We start from the raw sequence: 13,334 nt of genomic DNA, 5'->3' as shown, positions 1-13,334 counted from the left end.
CCATGTTCCTCTGTCTCCTTCCAGATCTGGAACCACCGAGTCCTGAAAGACGAATTCTTGGGCCAGGTGCAGCTGAAGGCTGACCCCGATGACCTCCAGGCCCTGCACACCCTCCACCTCCGGGACCGCAACAGCCGCCAGCCCAGCGACCTGCCTGGCACCGTCGCCGTGCGTGTCTTCAGCAGCACCTCCCTCATGGCTGTCTGACACCCACCCACCCACCTGGCTGCCACAGTTTTAAACCATCTGCATGTCCCCAACCTGGCCAGGGACTCGCCTGAGAGCCAGGACGCTGGGGGCCTCTTCCCAGCTTTTCCACTGACTTGCTGTGTGACCTGGGGAGGCCTCTGCCCTTCTCAGGGCCTGTGTCCCAAGGGCCCCGAAGTATTCCCTTCTCATGGAGGAGCCTTCCTGCCTGAGATTTATAATCACACCCCTTACCCCAGCTGTCACTACTGCTAAGGGATTCTATCCGTTGAAAACATTTTCCCAAGGCCCTGCTGTCTGCCGACGGAGTGCCAAGATGTCACTTGTTTACACACAATCTGCCACCTCCCCGAACCCCACTCTTGCCCCTGTTGTCCCTGGGCCCGCCCCTGTGAACCAGATCTTGCTTTCTCTGTCCCCTACACCTGGTTTGCTAGCCACCTTGAAAGGGCTCTTGGCTCTTGCTGGGTTCCTGCTTGGGCTGGAGTCAGGAAAATGGGCAGGTGACATTTGTTCGTTCTCTCATCCTATTCACTTGCCTGTCCATTTATTTATTCAACAGAGGTTTGCCAAATGAATAAATGACACCCATGAGAGTCCCAGTGGTGCCGGCCACCTCCCTACCACTCTGGGAGACCCGGCATCTGTGTGGGGCCTCACTCCTGCTCTCAGGTCCTCTCCGAGGTGGATACCCACATGCCCAGAGGAGCTACTGTGGCTGCCATCTTGCCCCAGGCTCTGATTGCTCTCCTAGTCTCTGGGTGAAGCCCCCTAGTGGGATGGCATCAGTGGTTGTGGGAGGAAGGGAATTTTCCTGCCTCTGTTGCCTTCATGCCAGAAGGCGTGTGCTTGGTTTGGTGGCCAGGAGGATGTGAGGAGGCCTGGGGACCTGAAGGCTCCTCTCTGGTGCAAGACTTTTCCTAGGAGGAGGGACCCTGGGGCAGTGGTCTCAGGCCCACTGGGCTCAGGTCACTTGTTGGGCTTGGAAGGAGACAGGTGAATCCATCATCTGACCAGAGGCCGCTCTCCCAAAAATTCCCCCCCAGAATGCAGCCCAATGAGCTATGGCCCTCCTCTTGCTGCCTGGACCAAAATGTTCCTTTAGTCTTCAATGTTTTATATTCTTCATGTGTTACCAATTTCAACCAGGGGCTTTGAAAGGAAAACAAAGCCTGAGCCCCTTTATTCATCTTCAGCTCCAGCTCCTGTGGTCCTCTGATTTTTAATTTTGATTCTGCCGGGGTGGGCGGGGTATATAGGGATGAGGAGAAGTCCTGCCTTCTCAGACGAGGCCCACGGTGGGGGGGAGGGGTGGTGAAGGAGAGGGTGTTTCCTACTTGGATGTGTTGCCAGCTGGCCCCACCCAGTTCTTGGTGAGTGTTGGTGCCACAACCTGCTTGGGTCCCTTCTGTGCCCTTCTCTGGCTCCAGACAGGGGGACGTAAATGAAAAACCCAGTTGGTTCAAGAACAGGAATTCCTGTGGCCTTGCTGGGGATTTGTGGCTGGCTCTGTTCCTGTGCCCTGGCGCCCTTCCACAGGACGGGCTGGGAAGCGAACCAGGAGGCCAAGAGGATTCCTTCTTGAAAAGCTGGGACTTCCCCTGCAGAACCTGGGCCTGGGGCTGGGCCAGGACCACATGACCAGGAGCAAGTCACTGAAACCACCTGTGCCTCAATTTCCCTTCTGCGAAGTGGGGCCCACGGTTCTTGTTTGCCGGCACTCTTACTACCGTGTGCTGAGTAAGGGCACATCCTTCATGTATCTCTGTATGCGAGCACACCATACACCTTCACGGAGTCACTCAGTGTCTTTTCCAAGTGAAGACTCCCGAGTTGGGGCGGAGAGGTGAGGGCCAGATAAGCCAGCTTGGGGCCCCTGGGGCCAATACCCAGGTCTTTGCTCTGCCATGTGCACCTGGGCTAGGAGGCAAACCGGGAGCAACTGGCTGGCCTGTGTGGGCTTCAGTCTGGGGACTGGGCACTGCCTTCCCCTTTCCCCCAAGAAAAACCAGGTTTGGCAGCCCTGCCCCTACTTGCTGCCCTCAGTGGTCCAGCCTGGCTCCTGGCTGTGCAAAGGTGCCCGGTCCCTGGGCAGGTGAGGATGGCGTTCTTCCTGCTGGGACTGGAAGGTGGGTGGGGAGAGCAAATGCTCCATGCTCCCGATGCGCCCTTCAGCCCGTGGGGGGCCTCGGGGTCCCCACTTGCCGCTGGGCAGGGCTTCCGGTCATACCACCTGGATGTGGTCTTCACTCCCCTCAGGACCGACCGTGGGGTCAAGAGTGGAGACCTTTTCTGTTCTCAGAATAAACATTAACCACAATCCCAGAAAGACTTTCTTGGATCTGTCTGTCCCTCTGTGGGTAAGGGAGAGTGGAGGGAATATTTCCAGCTCATGTGTGGGCAGAGGTCGTGGGGATCATGCCATCATTCCTTCAGCCCACGTTGTCCCAAGCCTCGCCCCAGGCACTGGGGACGTAGGGAACCAGCCTGTCCCATCTGTGGGGCTGTCCACACACCAGGTCCATGGATACACTGTGGCCCTAACAAACACTGTGCAGGGAGTGACTGGAAAGGTAGTGTGGGTTCTGGGGGCTTCCAGCTGACCTGGGAGGGAAGGTCGGGCCCCCTGGTGCAAGTGGACTGTGGAGAGAGGGAGGAAGTCACAGAAAGAGGGGTGGGGTTTGTGGGTACAGGTGGATGGTGGGGAGGCCAGAGTGCAAGCTATTAGGAGGAAGATGCTGTCCGCTCCAGCCAGGGAGCTGGGGTCAGGGGTAGGTGGGGGGTAGGGGCTCGGGAGAACTAGTGGACAGATTTTGGAAGTAGAGTAGGACAGAATTCAGTGATGACTGGGTTAGGGTGGGTGGGGAATGAGGGGAAATTAATGAAGGTCAGTCAGTTCATAGGTCTCTCTACAGGACCATGAGCAAAGAACATTATGAATGCTGAGCCCTGCTTAGCACAGAACATGACCGTGGGTGCTGGGTAGATTGTTGCCGTTACGGCAACCGGCGATTGCTGCGGACCTCTCCACTCCCTACCACACTGGGGCCATCCTCACATCAGGCCTGCATTCTGCCCCCGTGTTCCTCTCAGGGTCTCTCCGTTTTCCCAGCTGTGCAGGCCGTGTTCAGCCTGGGAGGCTCAGCAAGGGAGGTGACGGGAGGAGGGGTAGGTAGCAAGGGGCAGGGGCAGGCACCAGCCCAGAAGTGAGGACGGCACCCCGGAGCAACCCCTGCCCAGGGCCGCCTGACTGAGCTCACACTGGCAGCTGGGGTCCTGCATGGGTCAGGAGTGCCGGGTCAGAGTCTTTGAGTCTGGGCAATGTTGCTTCTCACCTGCAGCTCCAGGGGGAGGCCTGACGCTCAGCCTTGCTCCCATGGGGACTCCAGGGGGCAGTTCTGCCTGCGCCCACCAGGTGGCACACTTGGCCCCCCACCCAGGTCTTTGGTTGGGGGTAGCCTCCTCCCTGCAGACACATCTCCGTTACAGAGGTGGGGGCTTGGCGAGCACCTCCCTCTGCCCGGACCAAAGTTGCCCCCAGACAGGCCCACACTGATGGGTGGCAGGAGGCAGAGACTGGCAACAAGGACATGCCAGGTCTCAGCGAGGAGTCCTCAGTGTTACTGTCTTTGCCAATGCTAATAACACTGTGTACTCCTGTGTATGCCCCTCTCCTCGCACTTTTAAATCACATTATTTCCCTTCAATTCGTATGTGTCCCTGGCACAGGCAGGGTTGCCCCAAGTCAGTGGGGTTGAGAAAGTTTCCTGGTTGATTAGGGACAACACCAGCCCCCACCCACCCCTAGAACCGGTTGTGGGGACGGTGTTGAAGTGAAGAGCTTTAGGGGACACATCTGAGGGGAGCCCTTGGGAAACAGGTCTGGGGAAGGGTGGTGTGTGTGTGTGGACTGGGGAGAAAGAGCCAGAACATGGGGCTTACAACCTCCTGCCCGGCCCTGCCTGGTCCTTTCCTCTCGAGGCATTTAAGGAGAAGAAAACAAGGCTTGGTGGAGGGCCAGCAGGTGCCGAGACTCAGCAAATCAGTGACCCGGTGGGGATGGGGGAGGTGCCCGCCACGTGCAGGGAGCAGGTGGTTACTGCCGGTAATAGCAGCCAGCTGAAGCCGTCTGGGGAGCTTTTGCCGGAGTCCTGCACTGGTCGGAAGCACCGCAGAGGAACCCGGGAGCCTGGGCGTCCTCACTGGGCAGCATAGCCTGCGTCCTGTGCTGATGTCACAGGGCACCCAGGTCTTGGAGGCCCCTCTGACTCCGCCTCCTGAGGGAAGGCTCCGGAGGGGGGCGCGGGGAGGACAGCAGTGCTGTTGGACAGCTGTCCTGGTCGGGAAAGAGAAGGAGACGCTGAGAGGGAGACAGCTGGTCACACAGGTAAGAACTGACAGCTCCAGAGAGACATCCCCCTGCTCCCCGCCAAGGGTGACGAGCCTCAGAGCAAGACAGAGGAAGAGAGGACGTGTGTCAGCAGATTGTCCCAGACCCAGGACCCCAGCTCTTGAAACTTTCGTGCAGGGGGCAGCTGCATTCCGTCTGGTGGGCAGCTGAGACTGGGGAGCTGGGACCCCGGTAAGCATGGGCTGCCTGCTCTCCTGGGTGCTGGGAGAAGGGTGTGGTGGACGTCCCGGGAATCACGGATCCGCCCATCCTGGGGCCCCTGCCCTTACAGCCGTTTCTTCCTAGTCTGGCCCCCCTGCCACAGCAGCCACTGAATGAAACTGTCCTGAACCTAGAGAGATAGAGGCTTGTAACAGGGAGAAAGGCAGAGCCAAGGGATACGGTGTCCATTGAATGGTCTCTGAGAGGGCCTTGGGGCAGGGGAGCAAACGTGCTGGGGAGGCAAAGAGAGAGAGAGACTCTTTTGGCCTCTGACACGATTCCTTGATCTTCTTTCTCTCTCTTTGGATAAGTGACTTCCTTCCTCTGTGCCTCAAACTTCCCATCTGTGAAATGGGAATAAGAACCACCACATACCACCCCCCCCTCCAGCCCCACTCCAGGTTGGGGGGGGCGGTAAAGTCAGCATGGACATAGAAGTGTAAATACAGTTTTTGTACAAGAAGTTTATCTTGTAGCTTTTTCCTTCTGTGTACTGTTAAATTCCATGCTCCTTTCACCCTCCAGAGCCCTGAAAAGCTGGGCTCTGCCCCAGCTTTCGAGGCTCACCCTGGTGCAGGAGGTCGGCCCAGCCACAAGGCACCCTGCTCAGACGCAGCTCCCCACGGCAGCCGCCTGCCAGCCCCGTTGAATTGCCTTCCCCACCAGTCAGGCTGGGGACTGGTCTCCAGCAGAACTGCTCGCCTGCTGTGTTCTGGAGCTCCAGGCCAGGGGTCAGGGCTCAGGTGTCAGGCAGTGTCCTGGACAGGGGATCAAATGCCTCAGTGCCTCTGAATGGGCCTTGTGAAAAATTGATGCTCACCCTGGAGGGGCAGAGGGGCCTTCCACTAGAGCCTGTGGGCTGGGGCTATCTTGGATCACCACGCTTGGTCCCACGGTTCCTTCCTGAGCAGTCTCTGGGCCTGGCCTTATACTGTGTGAGGTAGAGGCTGAGCTCACCCCTGCCCTGGATTAACTCTCCAACTTTAGGGGGACAGAGGTGGGGACAGACCCTGACCTGACAACATAATGCATATAGTCAGAGCTGGATAGATAGAAACATCAGGGTTCTTTGATGCCTAGGGGTGGTCAGAGAAGACTTCCTGGAGGAGGTGCTATCTGAACTGAGCCATGAAGTATAGGTGGGAATTTACTAGTCAGAATTCCAGGTGGAGGGGTCAGTGTATGCAGAGGCCAGGAGCTATGAAAAGGGCTGGCATGTTTCCAGAGGAGTGAGTGCTGAGGATAGCCCAGGTGTCAGGGAGAAGGTAGGGAAAAGGCAGTGAGAGGTAAGACTAAGACTTCAGTAAGAGCTGTATCATACTGGGCCTTACAAGCCAGCCTGGCAGGCTTAGGACCCCCATCCTGAAAGCAGTGGGTGCTCTGGGGAAGGGTTTTAGGCAGGGCAGGCCATGAACAGGTCCTGCTCAGCCTGTGACCATCCCCTGGGGACTGGCTTCTCCTGTCCCCCAAACTCCCAGCCCTGAGCTGGGAGGCTGGAAATCAAGTCCTAGTCCTAGTTCTGAACTTGTCCTGCCCTGCTGTGTGATTTTGGCAAGTCTTGGTCCCTCTCTGTCCTGGTCGTTCCCATATGTCCAGGGCAGAGGGCTGGAATTGCTACTTCCTAAGAGCCCTTTCGAAATCTCTGAATGACTGTAACCAGGAGAAGAGCTCAGCTGCCCTGGGGTGTAGTGCTGGTGACGGCGGCTGAGGCTCAGGTCATGCAGGCTGGGCTGTGGCCAGAGGGAGAGAAGCCAGGGAGGGAGGGTTCCCCAGAGGGAGGAGTGGCTGAGGCTTCGGGAAGAGCCCAGGTGACCCCAGCCAGGCTCCCGGCTGCCGGGCCGGCCTGCTCAGAGGCTTCCCATGGTCTCTCTCCCCTCAGAACTGCAACTGGCCAGGCAGGAAGCAAGAGCATCTGACAAGGGACAATGGTGATTCTTCAGCAGGTGAGTGTCCCCCCACCGCGCCTTCATCTGTTTATGCCAGATAGAACCCTGTGGGCTGGCTCATCTCGTCCCACCCCACATTCTCTCATCCCTATGGCTAATCATAGGACACCCTCCCCGATACTTCCTTTTAGAACCCTCCTACCTATGCTTCAAAACCTAGCAGTGAACTGTTCCCTGCCTCTTGCAAGCCCAGTCTATAACTGCTCCCTCTGACATGTCTGCTGGGGCCTTCCCTTCTCCCTACACTCACCCCACTGGGTAGAAATTATTTATTTACATACATGTCTGAATCCCCAGGCATTCCAGGAAGTCGAACAGCAGGTGCAAAGGCCCAAATGTGCAAAAGCCCTTGGGGACAGGGAATAGGAAGTTGGTCAGTCAGTCTAGTGAAGCCAGATCAGGAAGGGCCTTGAGCCGGACAGGGGAGCTATGAGTGGGGGATGACTGCTGGGAGCTGGAGCCCTCTGGGGGTAATATGGGAAAGAAGCTACAGTGCTGGCCCTGGCTGAGTCCTCTAGCCCCCCTTTCATCCCAGGGCCACAGTGGCCCCTGACCCTCAGCCCTTCCCCGTGATCAGCCTGAGGCTCTAATGAGCTCCTAGTCTCCAGAGCTAGGAATGTGGGCCCTGGGCCAGGTCAGCTTGGCCAAGCCCTCAGACTGGTGGGAGTGTGTGCTGTGGGGGCTTGGCCACAAGCTTCACCTCCTCCAGGCCCGTCAGAGGCCAGTGGACAGTCTTGTTCTGCAGCTGTGTGTGTGTGTGTCAGAGAGAGAGAAAGAGAGAGAGAGAGATTGAGGGAGGGAGGGAGGGAGAGAGAGAGAGAGAGAGAGAGAGAAGTTGGGCTTCAGGTAAGGCAGGATCAGAATGGACAGTTTTCTATCCCAGGGCTAGAGGAGACCCCCCTCTAGAGGTCCTTGGCCTGACAGTCTGTTCAAAGCCCTCACAGAGATGGCCAGAGCCAGCAAGAGAAGGAAAATCGCTATCACTGAACATTTGCTGGTGCCAGGGTCTGGGCTGCCGGCAGTGCTGAGTGGGTACAGGCATTCATATCCTCCAGAGGGGCAGCCTGGGCCACCCAGAGCCCCCGGGGGGGGGGGTTCCCTCAGGAAGCCTGTGAGGCAGGTCTTTGGCTGACTGGGCCTTCTCCTTCACGTGCCTGCTCTTAATGCTGGTCCACCTCACCCTGTGGGCCGGCTCTGCTAGGAGAGGATGTCAACAGGGAAACGCAGGCTTTGCCCACTCCTCACCCAGAAAGTCTGTTACTGCTTTGCTCCTGAGGAAGTTCCCAGCTCTGGGAAGCCAGTCAGCTCCACAGCTCCACAGGCTGAGCCCGCCCACCTGGGCTCCATCTTGGGCTTCATTTTTGGCAGTGGGCAGATTTGGGCATGTTCTTCAGCCTTCCTGAGCCTCTGTTTCCTCCCCCTATAAAACGAAGGTGAAAAACCCATCTTTCCTGGGATGGTTCTTGTGAAGCTAAAATGCCATAAAGGTTCAGTCAAGGTGCTGTTGCTTTTACCTGTTTCTCCAGCCCGCCTCTCTCCTCCCTCTGTCCTGCTTCTCCTTCCTGCCCTGAAAGATCCAGCTTCTCTGCCTTGAGCACCCACTTCCCATTTTCCTGGCTGCCTTCTCCTGAGGCTTTGAGGTGGCCACTGTTTCCTTGGGGAGCTATTCCTGCTCTGCCGATGGTGGGGTCAGATCACACTCCATCTTTTTCCTCTGCTTACTTGAGGCCTGCAGGTGAGCCTGGAAGTGGGAGACAGCCCCTGCCCTGCTCTACAGGAAGGGTCACATTGACATAAGCTAGGGCAGGTCCAGACCGGGAAGGGAATCATGATGGTGAGGGGGCAGCAGGCAGGGAGAGGTCTCAGACCCTGGGAGGGGGCTGCTGTACAGTATGTATGGGTGCGGCAGGAGGAGCAGGCACAGGGCTGGGGGAAGGAGAGGTCAGACTGCCCTGTTGGGCGGCACTTACAGAACATAGGCTCTTTCTTGGGGACCCTGTGGAGGTCTGGGCAGACCTGCTGGGTTGATGGCTTTGTGGGTAGGGGTGCCTGGAGACCCCTAGCGTGCCAGAAGCTGCCTCCCGCCCCACCACGTTCTCACTGTCCTATGTTCTCACAGTCTCCAGCATGGCACTGAGCCCCTTCTCTGTACTAGGCTGGGCTCAAAGGATGTAGTGATCAGTTGCTCCCTGTCCTGGAGTAGTTACCGGACTAAGGTGGGAGGCAGGCTGAGTGAAACGGTCACAGCAGGAGTCCTGGGGTGGACTGGAGTGGAACAGAGGCCGGGGGTCGGGGGCGCCTCTGCCTGCCTCTGGTGGGGGGGTGGGAGTGTCTGGGCAGGCGTCAAGGCTGTTGCAGATGGGGGTAATTGGGGTCTCCGGAGGAGGGATTGACCCAGGTTACAAGGCCAGCTGGTGCTTGCAAGAACCCACAGATCTGGGGCACACATGACCCTCTTTAAGGACCTCAGGGAGGGCTGCTGTGCTTCTGTGTGACATGCTTTCTGGCTCTGAGGTGGTCCCAGGGTAGGGACTGAATGTACTTTGTCCAGATTCAGGAGCACAGGGAAGTTTGAAGATAAATTTGTGGGCTATTGATAATAATTGAATTTACCCTTTTATTAAAATATCCTTCTTTGTCTCTTAGAACAATACTATAATGATTTCCAGTCTACTTTGTCTGGTATTCTAGCCACTCTAGCTCTTTTTTTGGGTTACTATTTGCATGGAATATATTTTTCTATCTTTTTACCTGCAATCTATTTCTGTCTTTGGATCTAAAGTGAGTCTCTTGTAGTTGGCATATACTTGGGTTCTGGGGGTTTTTTTGGTTGTTGTTGGTGTTGCTTTTGTTTTTTTAACCTCCTCCAGCCAAACTCCACCTTTTAATTGGAGAGCTTAATTCATTTCCGTATAAAGACTTGTGCCATTCGGCTATGTTTTCCTCTATGTCCTTTCCCCCTCCCCCATGCCCGCCCCGCCGCCAATTTCCTCTCTTACTGCCTTGTATGTGTGTGCTTTTTTCCCCCCCCAGTGTACTCTTTCGATTCCCTTATATATCGGAGTGGTTACCCAGGGTTTGCAATTAATATCTTACCTTTAAAACAATCTAGTGGGAGTTATACCAACTTTGCTTTGATGCTACCTAAGAAATGTTGTTTTTGCTATTGTCAGAAATTACATCTTTTTTTGCCTTTTTAAAATTTAACATATAATGTATTATTTGTTTCAGGGGTGTAGGTCTATGAATCATTAGTGTTATGCAATTCACAGCACTCACCATAACACCTACCCTCCCCAGTGTCCATAACCCAGACACCCTCTCCACCCCCTCCACTCCAGCAATCCTCAGTTTCTTTCCTGAGATTAAGAGTCTCTTATGGTTTGTTTCCCTCCCTAGTCCCATCTTGTTCCATTTCCCCCTCTTCCCCCCATAATCCCCCACCCTGCCTCTCAAATTCCTCATACCAGGGAGATCATATGATAATTCTTCCTCTGATTGACTTATTTCATTCAGCATAATACCCTCTAGTTCCATCCATGTCATTGCAAATGGCAAGATTTTGGTTTTTTTGATGGCTGCATAGTATTCCATTGTGTGTGTGTGTGTGTGTGTGTGTGTGTGTGTGTACACACCACATCATTTTATCCATTCACCCGTTGATGGACATCTAGGCTCTTTCCATAGTTTAGCTATTGTGGACATTGCTGCTATAAACATTCGGGTGCATGTGCCCTTTCGGATCACTACATTTGTATCTTTGGGGTAAATACCCAGTAGTGCGATTGCTGGGTCATAGGGAGCTCTACTTTCAACTTTTTAAAAAAATTTTATTTATTTATTTATTTATCAGAGAGAGAGAGAAAGAGAGTGCACAAGCAGGCAGAGTGGCAGGCAGAGGTGGGAGAGAAGCAGGCTCCTTACTGAGGAAGGAGCCCGATGTGGAACTCGATCCCAGGACCCTGGGATCATGACCTGAGCCGAAGGCTGCAGCTTAAGTGACTGAGCCACCTAGGTGTCCCTCTATTTTCAACTTTTTTTTTTTTTAAGATTTTATTCATTTATTTGACAGACAGAGATCACAAGTAGGCAGAGAGGCAGGCAGAGAGAGAGGAAGGGAAGCAGGCTCCCTGCTGAGCAGAGAGCCCGAAGCAGGGCTCGATCCCAGAACCCTTTATCATGACCTGAGCCGAAGGCAGAGGCCTTAACCCACTAAACCACCCAGGCACCCCTATTTTCAACTTTTTGAGGAACCTCCATACTGCTCAGAAATTACATCTTTATACATGGTGTGCCCATTAACATAGATTCATAGTTATTGTTTCATGCATTTGCCTTTCATGTTTATTTTAAGATTTTATTTATTTATTAGAGAGGAAGCAAGTATGAGTGGGGGCAGAGGGAGAGGGAGAAATAGACTCCTGCTGAGCTGAGAGCCTGATGATGCAGGGCTCGTTCCTAGGACCCTGGGATGATGACCTGAGCCATAGGCAGTTGCTTAACCTACTGAACCACCCAGATGCCCCTGCATTTGCCTTTTAAACCATATAAGGAAAAAAAAGAGGAGTTACAAACCAAAATAACAATCACGTTGGCTTTTATTTTTGCCTATGTAAATATGCTTTTGGTAAAATTACCTCTATCAGAGTTCTTTTATTTCTTTGTATGGCTTTGAATTACTGTCTAGTGTCCTTTAATTTTAGCCTGAAAGACTACTTTTAACATTTCTTGTAGGTAAGTCTACGAGCAACAGACTCCTTCAGCTTTCACTTATCTGAGAGTGTCTTAATTTTTCTGCCATTCCTTTTAAATTTTAATTACACCGTATTTAGCATACTGTGTTATATTAGTTTCAGGTGTGCAATATAGGGAGTCAATAGTTCCATGTGCTACTTAGTGCTCATCAGGGTAAGTGTACTTTTTTTTTTAAGCCTAAACATGCTTTTTTGTTATTATCATCATCATCATCATCATCATTATTGACAATGAGGATAGAAGGAACAGAGTTAGTGAGGTTGAGCCCTTCCGGCTTACTAGTTTGGATATAAGGAAGCACCATGTAACCATCACTCAACCCCAGCGTTCCTCAGCCCACTTTCATCTCTGCCACACCTCATTTTGAAACAAATGGCAAACAGACATCATAGCATTTAACCAAAATATCTCCAAATGTACTACAAGATAAGGAATCTTAAACAAACAAACAAACAAACAAACAAACAAACCACCACAGCACCATCTGAAGATTGGAAGCATTTGAGCAATAATTTCTTCATGTCAAGTTCCCACAGACTATATCTGATGAATCATAATCAGGTGAAAACATGGGCGTCATTTTGTTACTTGCTTTTTGCATTTTTTGTGGTTTTCAGCCATTTTTCTCAATCGGGAGGTCAGGACCTGGGATTTGCTGAGCCGGCCACTTAGGGAGGTCTGAGCGAGGTCCTTTGCCTTCAGCCTGGTTTGCATCCGTTTTATAAGTTCCTTTTTAAAAGATTGGGGGTTTGCAGACTTTAAAAACAGTTGGAAAACCAGCACTTCCTAGCCTCCCAAACCTGGGAGTGTCCGGACGTCGGCTGTACTCACAGGCTGGTGCCTAGAGCCTCCTCCTTCCAAATTGCTTTTCCTTCTAAGAAGCCTTAAGTCCAGAAAAGCATTCAGCTTGGTCTCCTGCTGCCGAGCTGCTGATCGTGCCCACCTGTCTTGTCCCCAAAGCCCGGCACATGCTTGGCCAGTGCCTGGTGTGGGAAGCAGGGGGTAAGTGTACTCTTAATGCCCATCACCTGTCTCACCCACTCCTCTAGTAACCATCTGTTTGTTCTCTATACCTTAGAGTCTATATTTTTGTTTGTTTGTTTGTTTTTCTCCTTTTTCCCCCTTTGTTCATGGGTTTTGTTTCTTAAATTCCACATGACTGAAATCCTATGGTATTTGTCTTTCTCTGACTGGCTTATTTCGCTTAGAGTTATCCTCTCTAGATCCATCCATGTTGTTGCAAATGGCAAGATTATATTCCTTTTCATAGCTGAGTAATACTCCATCATGTGTATATATACTGTGTCTTCTTTAGCCACTTGTCTGTTGATGGACACTTGGGCTGCTTCCATAGTTTGGGCATTTTAAATAATACTGCAATAAACATGGGGTGCCTGTAGCCCTTTGAATTCATGTTTTTGTATTCTTTGGCTAAATACAAAGTGGTGTGATTACTGGATCATAGGGTAGTTCTGTTTTTGGCTTTTTGAGGAACCTCCGGACTGTCTTTGAGAGTGGCTGCACCAATTTGCATTCCCATCAACAGTGCACTAGGGTCTCTTTTTCTCCATGTTCTGGCCAACACCAGCTGTTTCTTACTCACCGTTCTGACAGCTGTGAGGTGGTATCTCATTGTGATTTTGATTTGCAATTCCCTGGTGATGAGTGATGTTGAGCATCTTTTCATGCATCTGTTGGCCATCTGTGGGTCTTTACAGAAATGTCTGTATATGTCTTCTGCCCATTTTTAAATTGGATTGTTTGATTTTTGGTGTTGAGTTGTATTAGTTCTTTATATATTTGGGGTACAAACT

At 52.8% G+C, this 13,334-nt stretch overlaps 2 protein-coding genes across 5 annotated transcripts in view; both read left to right on the top strand.

Annotated features, from left to right (window-relative positions):
* The window catches only part of CAPN5 (calpain 5), a 55,499-nt gene extending 52,967 nt beyond the window's left edge, over nucleotides 1–2,532 (top strand). For 3 of the 4 annotated variants that reach the window (XM_032357348.1, XM_032357349.1, XM_032357350.1), the window contains exon 13: nucleotides 25–2,532. In XM_032357348.1, the coding sequence (XP_032213239.1) occupies nucleotides 25–207 (183 nt within the window). In that variant the 3' untranslated portion in view covers nucleotides 208–2,532. The remainder of the gene's footprint in view (nucleotides 1–24) is intronic. The other variant, XM_032357351.1, reaches the window with a different exon arrangement.
* Nucleotides 2,533–4,548: 2,016 nt separating this feature from the next.
* The window catches only part of MYO7A (myosin VIIA), an 87,385-nt gene continuing 78,599 nt past the window's right edge, over nucleotides 4,549–13,334 (top strand). The window contains exons 1-2 of the mRNA XM_032357919.1: nucleotides 4,549–4,594; nucleotides 6,699–6,762. Coding sequence (XP_032213810.1) covers nucleotides 6,745–6,762 — 18 coding nt within the window. The 5' untranslated portion in view covers nucleotides 4,549–4,594; nucleotides 6,699–6,744. The remainder of the gene's footprint in view (nucleotides 4,595–6,698; nucleotides 6,763–13,334) is intronic.

The sequence above is a fragment of the Mustela erminea genome, chromosome 9 (genome assembly GCF_009829155.1).
Source record: "Mustela erminea isolate mMusErm1 chromosome 9, mMusErm1.Pri, whole genome shotgun sequence".
NCBI lineage: Eukaryota > Metazoa > Chordata > Mammalia > Carnivora > Mustelidae > Mustela > Mustela erminea.
This window is presented reverse-complemented; position numbering and strand designations above follow the sequence as displayed.